This window comes from Vigna umbellata, chromosome 8 (assembly GCF_029865625.1).
Source record: "Vigna umbellata cultivar VRB3 chromosome 8, Vumbellata_1.0, whole genome shotgun sequence".
Taxonomy (NCBI): Eukaryota; Viridiplantae; Streptophyta; class Magnoliopsida; order Fabales; family Fabaceae; genus Vigna; species Vigna umbellata.
Window position 1 is genome coordinate 23502648 of NC_142172.1, and position 6719 is coordinate 23509366.

Sequence of the window (6719 nt, forward strand, 5' to 3'; positions counted from 1 at the left end):
GACTTTTGGATTTCTCTCACTGTTTTCTCTAACTTTTTGCTCAACCACTTGGCATCAAGTAACCTCAGGTTGAACTCCCTATTGCAGATATGGTTGTCTACAATAGATCTTAGCTACAATGTATTGATTGTCTCCATATAAACAAAATATAACGTTCAAGGACATTTTCCTTTTGCTCTCACGCACTTTAACCTCAATCTTCTTTTATCGTTTTTGACAAATTTAATATTTTTGCCATTTTCTAATAGGCATAGCCTTCGATAGCTTCTAAAATGTCTTGCTTTTCAGCAAAATATCTCCCCATTTCCCATTTAAAATCTACCATACTTTTTGGCGTACAAAAGGTTGCAAATTTCCCATAACCCTCACTATCATTAACCTCTTCATCACATCTGGTCCACTAACTAATTCCTCAGATTGCCACTCATCATCTGACAAATCTCTCTCATTCCCCCAACTTACATTATCATCAAAGTTGTTGTGTGGCATCTCACTCGAACATGCTCCACTAAATTCATGTGACAAACTTTGAACTTCTACTTCCATATTACTAGATTCTACATCTATACGATCATCTATATCACAATCAACATTGACATCAAGTAGCCCCTCCAACCACTGACTATTTCCATCAAGACTACCATGGTCACTAGAGGAACTCCAGCTACGAACATCAACTTCCTCCTCCACAACTCATTCACACTCACACACCTCTTGCTCTAAATCACCCTCCATTCAACTTCACCATAAAAAGGAATTGGATTTTCTGAAACACCACCATCTTTTTCACCCTCATGGACCTCTTCCTGTATGTGAGGCTCACCTTCCATTTCACCAACACAATCACCCCTCTCTTGTGTTCTAATATCATCTTTACATTGACCATCAGCTTTACCTACACACTCATTAGTCTCATGCAACACAGGTTTCAGTTCTCCTTCATCATCATTAATATATTCAAGCATGTGTGTAACTTGGGATTAAAAAACATCATGTACCACGAATACATGAACATGACCATTAAGCCTAGCTAAGTTAACCATATGCATGGCACCAGTGTCATCATACAAAAGCTCCAACATGTCTTCCAACACTAAACCCTCTCCTACAAAGTACCATAAATCTTTAAAATCTACATATCCTAAACCTTTGACTACACTAACAATCACAAAGTAACTCCATATATTTGGGTTATAAGACAATATAGAAGTCTCTCCTTCATACTTCAGGGTCTCATCATTAACGAACTTCCCTCCATGGTGAAAAATAACCTCAATATCCTCATCCATTACACACAACACTATATAAATATTTCTACACCTATGATGTATACATATCACGACAAAAAATAAATGTATTAAAACAATAACCAAACGCACTCAAACACACACTGTAAAACAACTTTAAACATGGGAGATTACCACATCGCAAAGCAAACATTTTCAACCATAAGGACTACCACCCAATATTCTGGTTTCCCAAAACAAACATAGTATAACCATAAAAAAGCCACAAAAAAAAACATAATTATTGACCTTACTTAAGATTGAGCTCTAATGATCACATGCTTCAGCCTCGTGCTTTTGTCTAGCGCTCCCAACAGAATCTCACACCTCACGAAAATTACCAAAGCCCAAAAAACATTTAATTTAAAACTATTATAAACCTTTATTTTCTAAAATTACTCTTCACTTTTTCTTATTGATTCCCGATTCAAAGAAACACTCACTTTTCTTTTTATCAATAAACCAAATTCAAAGAAATACTCACTTTTTTTTAATTCCTAACTTAAAGAAAATCTTCACTTTAATTAAATTTTTTTTCAATTTCTTTAATTAAAAATAAATACACGTCAGAATCATAAAACAAAATAACTGACCTATATCATTTAAAAAACATTGAGGTTATTTTTCACATTTTCAATAACCATGGAAAACATTAATTTAACGATGTTAACCTAATTTAATGATAAAACTTTAATTGAAATAATTTTAGAAAAAGAAAATTTAATTGAGAAAAAAAAATTAAGAGATCTATTTAAAATTCCGTAAAAAAGTTCCCATTAAAAAAAACGTGGGATTAAACCAAATGTTAAAGCATATTTAAATTATGTTAAAATTATTGCACAGTTGAACAACTTTGGAAAAGGCCCTTCCATGAATATTTTTGGGATTGAAAACGCGTTGAGCACGAGAGAGATGAGGTGTAAAAATAAGTAGAGGTTTTTTAACCCCAAACCATAGGCGCCCACTGTGTCTGAGTCTGCTGTTTTATTTATTTATTTCCTTTCTTCCAAGAAACAAGCCTCGCTTCAAACTTGTAACTTCCCAAAACCAGTTGCGCCAATGGATTCACTACATTATTTTTACCACATGCGTCTCTTAATCATCCAAAGGATGGAGTATGACGCTATCCATCACAACATCCCCCAAACCAATCTCCAACTAATATCATTCATCTTTTCTTTAATCAACCAAACTCAAATCTTATTAAATAAAATATACCAAATTATTTATCAAATCAACTTAATCAATCTTAATCCAAAACCGATTATACCAAATTTTCTCAAATATTTCTTTCACCGTTTCAAAACTTTCTCAACATCATCGCTTCTCCACACGCCTTTTGACCGTTCTACAAGAGACCAACATTATTCCACCATCCTCTCCTGTTTGGATAAAATAATTTTTACACTAATAAACCAAAACAAAACCCTTCTTTTAAATATTTAATATTCTTATTCATTTATAAACCAATTTAAAATTATGAAAAAATATGTTTTAACTCTTCTTCGTCTTTCTTGCAATAATAGTATTGATGAGAAAACGCATACAACAGAACCACCAAAGTAAGCAAACAGATAAAAAATAGCCGATGATCGAAATTCAAAGACTTTGAAATTTATCCGGTGAAATCGCGTTTGAACATACCACCAAAAGAAAAATTACAATTCAACAAAAGTAGAAGACAAATAAATTCTAGAAACAATAAATTAATAATAAGATGGCGAAAAGAAGTTGGAAACTCATGAAGACGACTACCACCGAAGCACCCAATTTACATTTCTGTCCATCCCTGCCAAAACGCAGAGATGTTAGTTTAGTCAGCAGAACGGGAAGAAATTTTTGACTGTATTGACGAAGAAATAAACACCCTTGACTCCTCGTCAATCGAAACTCCAGAGATCCCCGACAACACTTTCCTGAACATTATTCGGTGGCATAGATTGTCCATCATAGTACGGAATCTGATAAAACTTCATGTAATTCTCATAAGCCATCAGTTCCTCAGAAAGCTCCTGCAATTTGTTCTTTTCCTCTTCGGCTTCAATCACCTCTATCTCTTTCTCCTTCTCAATCGCCGTGCCGTTGAAATAACCGTTCACTTTCTCACCAGACCCCATGAACTCGTTTGTCGAATGAGCGCCCTCTGAACCGGACGCTAACCCTGAATTTTCGTCGCCGGAAGCGACAACCGAGTCAGCGTTGACAGTGTCCACGTGGGATGAAAATGCTCCAGTGTGGTTCAGGTCGTAACCAAACTCGAAGTTGAGATTTCTAGGGGCATTATTGAGATCACAACGGTACTGTTGTTGATACGGGGTTGGTTTTTGGGTTGCGAAAGGAAGGGGTGGAATCGGATTACGAGCTTGAATGGAATATTCATCGTCCTCGTTAGGGAAATTCACCTTAGCTTTTTTGCCGCGGATTTTTCGAGCTTCACGATCGTAGGCCCTTGCAGCTTCTTCCGCAGTGTTGAAGGTACCCAGCCAGACACGAACCCCTTTTCTAGGATCGCGAATCTCCGCAGCCCATTTGCCCCAAGGGCGCTGCCGAATCCCTCTGTAGAGATTCTTCCTCTGCCTTTTCACTGGCTTAGTGTCAACTTTCTCGCTAACTGTTGGTGGAAAATCACATTAGAAAAAAACCTTAACATGATAAAAAAAAAAAAAAAAAGAGTTATTGAAGATGGAAGAACACCAACCTTTGGGAGCTTGGGCCGTTTTGACAGTGGAGGGTAGTTGGTTAGCGATTTGGGAGTAACCGAAGCCGAAATCATCGTCCTTTCCGAAGGAGTTTGGCCAGAGGTCGGAGGCGGCGAGAGAACGGTCACGGCGGGGTATGAAGTCAGCGATGATGGCACCGCCACACATGATGAAAGGAAGTTATGGTGAGTGGTGAAAGAAAGGTTTTGGGAATGGGTTTTAGAAGTAGAGTTGAAGTGGGTCGTGAGAAATATTGGGGAAAAGGTGTTGAGAGAAATGACGTGAGAAAAAATGAAGGGTTGGAATGGCTTATGTAGTTGGAAAAACAGGGGAGAAAGTGGTTGACAGACACATCAGGAACCTTCCGCTACAATGCTACCCTTCGCGAACCCATCCACAAGTGGCTTTATTCTTTCTATCTACTTTTAATGCTTATCTTTTTTAACTATTTATAAAACAATTTAACTAATACAGAAATATTAAGATAAGTGTTTCATGAACTTTTATTGTCCACATTACGGATTAAAATAGCTAATATTCATTACATAATATTATGTGAAAATTTACTCATAATAAAAGTTATTAAAAATAAATTAATATAAGAGTAGTTTCAATTATAAAATAAAAAAATAACCTTTTAAACAAAATAAAATAAATTTGATTAACATTTATCAGATCAACTAATTTAAACAAAAATGACTTTTTCAAATTATATATATATATATATATAGTAAAAAATAATAAGAATTTAATTAATTTGAAAAAGGTAAAATAACAATGGCGTAGTTTACTAACTGGTTTATCAATTAACACTTTCAAATTCCAGCTTTATAAAATTTTGTTTTGATAAATCTTATTTCCATAGTTTTTTATTTCTTTGTAGTTTATCTTTTGTAACTTAAATACTAAAAATAACTAAACTTGTAACCATTTTCTAACAGTTGAACATATCTCCGGTCACAGTAATATTATTAAATGTTATTACAGACCTTGAATAAGCATTTAATCTCCGTTAAATACTTATAATTATATATTATTCAACCAGAAATAAATTTATTAATTTACAGGAAATAAATTAAGAATTTATGAACTCTTATTTAAGTGATTAAAAAATTGTTTTGGCAACCAAAACTGTCCTATACTCACCAAATCCTGGCTTGCGTCTTTGATAAGCAAACTTAGTTAGAATGGTAAAGTCTAAACTGTATAGACTTTTATCTTGCCACTCGCTTGCCACCGTTTACAGACCGCATTGGAATATACATATTTTTCTCACAAAAAATATCTACCCTGTCTAAATTCAACTCAAAGTCTGTGTAATCAATCTCCTAAATCTCAAAATAACTTATAAAAAAATTCATTGTAGGATGAATGTGTTGAAATATATATATATATATATATATATATATATATATATATATATATATATATATATATATATATATATATATATAAATCAAGTGTATTATACAAGACACGTGCGTCACAGTTATTATCTTCATATAAATAAATTTTTTCAAAAAAATAGTAACATATTTATTTATTTATTTATCTTTGAATGGAATGCTTGAATCTGTTTGATAAATGTAGGTATGTTGTACTCTGGAATGTTGTACTGCTTTGAGCTGTGTGTTTCATTTTTGAGTTGATTGGATGGCATGAACTGAAATGTGCAATTGGTGAGATTGAACTGTGGAATTTATGAATGTGACTGGTGGGGAATTAGTTGTTGTATATTTAACGTATGGGAAGTGGTTAGGGATGAGGCTCTATTGTAGTAGTAATCAAAGAAGCGGTTTAACAATTTGGTAGCCTCTAAGGGTCAATTTAAGGGAAGTGACATAGTGATTTTGAGTGACAGAGGTCTAGGGTGAGTTTACAGTGTTGAAACAGTTTGGAGGGATCAATTGTGACTTGTTGAGAGCACTTTGTTGGTAGGACAGAAGAATCTTAAAAACCTAAGTTGGCACATCCATGATCATAGAGCAGCCCTAGCCTGGTCCAGTCAGTTGTGACTAGTCATATGCGCTGGCGTCGAAGGTGAGACTGATGCGTTCAGACATCTGATTCTTCTCCTATGACCAATTGGGTTTGGGAGATGTGGTTGAGGTGGAAATCATGTGTTAGTCATGTTAGATGAGTAAAAGGTTAAAAGAGTATTGTTTTTGGTCCTTTGAGAGGAACTGAGGTAGGGAGTTTGAGCATAGGTGGTCTTGAGTGCAATTGAACAGTGTGGCTAGCTTGTATGAGTCAATTAGAACAGGTTAGGGTCATAAAACTGAGTAAAGTCATGTTTAAAATGGTAGAATCAAAATTGGGTCATTGGGTTAATGAACTTGGAAATTTAAGTTGAAAACCTGGTAGTAATCACTTTAGAATCATACTAAGAACGTTTATAATCATCTAGAGAAGTTTAATTAGGTGTGATACAAGAGTTAGGAGGGTTAGAAGTTGGGAAAAATAATTGAAAATGGTAAGGATTAGTGTGAGTGTGTGATTCTGCAGAATTCACGTTCTGCAGATTATGCAGTGTCGCTATGCGAGTTGTCTCGCATAGCGAGACCCTGTAGAGGGTGCTCACTGTCTTGGTAATTCGTTGTGCGAGTTGGTGCGCTGTGCGAATTACCAGAGGGTGATGCTCACTGTTTATGGACTCGCCATGGCGAATCCTGTCGCTATGCGACTGGTGGTGGTCTGAGATCACTACCCATTTAATTCGAAGAGCGAGTGGGGT

At 35.2% G+C, this 6719-nt stretch overlaps 1 protein-coding gene across 1 annotated transcript; it reads right to left on the reverse strand.

The window, feature by feature from the left end:
* Positions 1–2849: 2849 nt before the first annotated feature.
* On the reverse strand, positions 2850–4338 carry LOC124843606 (ethylene-responsive transcription factor RAP2-12-like). Its single transcript, XM_047320386.2, has 2 exons — positions 3985–4338; positions 2850–3897 (listed from the first exon to the last, which is right to left on the reverse strand). The coding sequence occupies exons 1-2, from the start codon at positions 4151–4153 to the stop codon at positions 3167–3169; spliced, it is 900 nt and encodes a 299-aa protein (XP_047176342.1). The 5' UTR covers positions 4154–4338; the 3' UTR covers positions 2850–3166.
* Positions 4339–6719: the final 2381 nt, after the last annotated feature.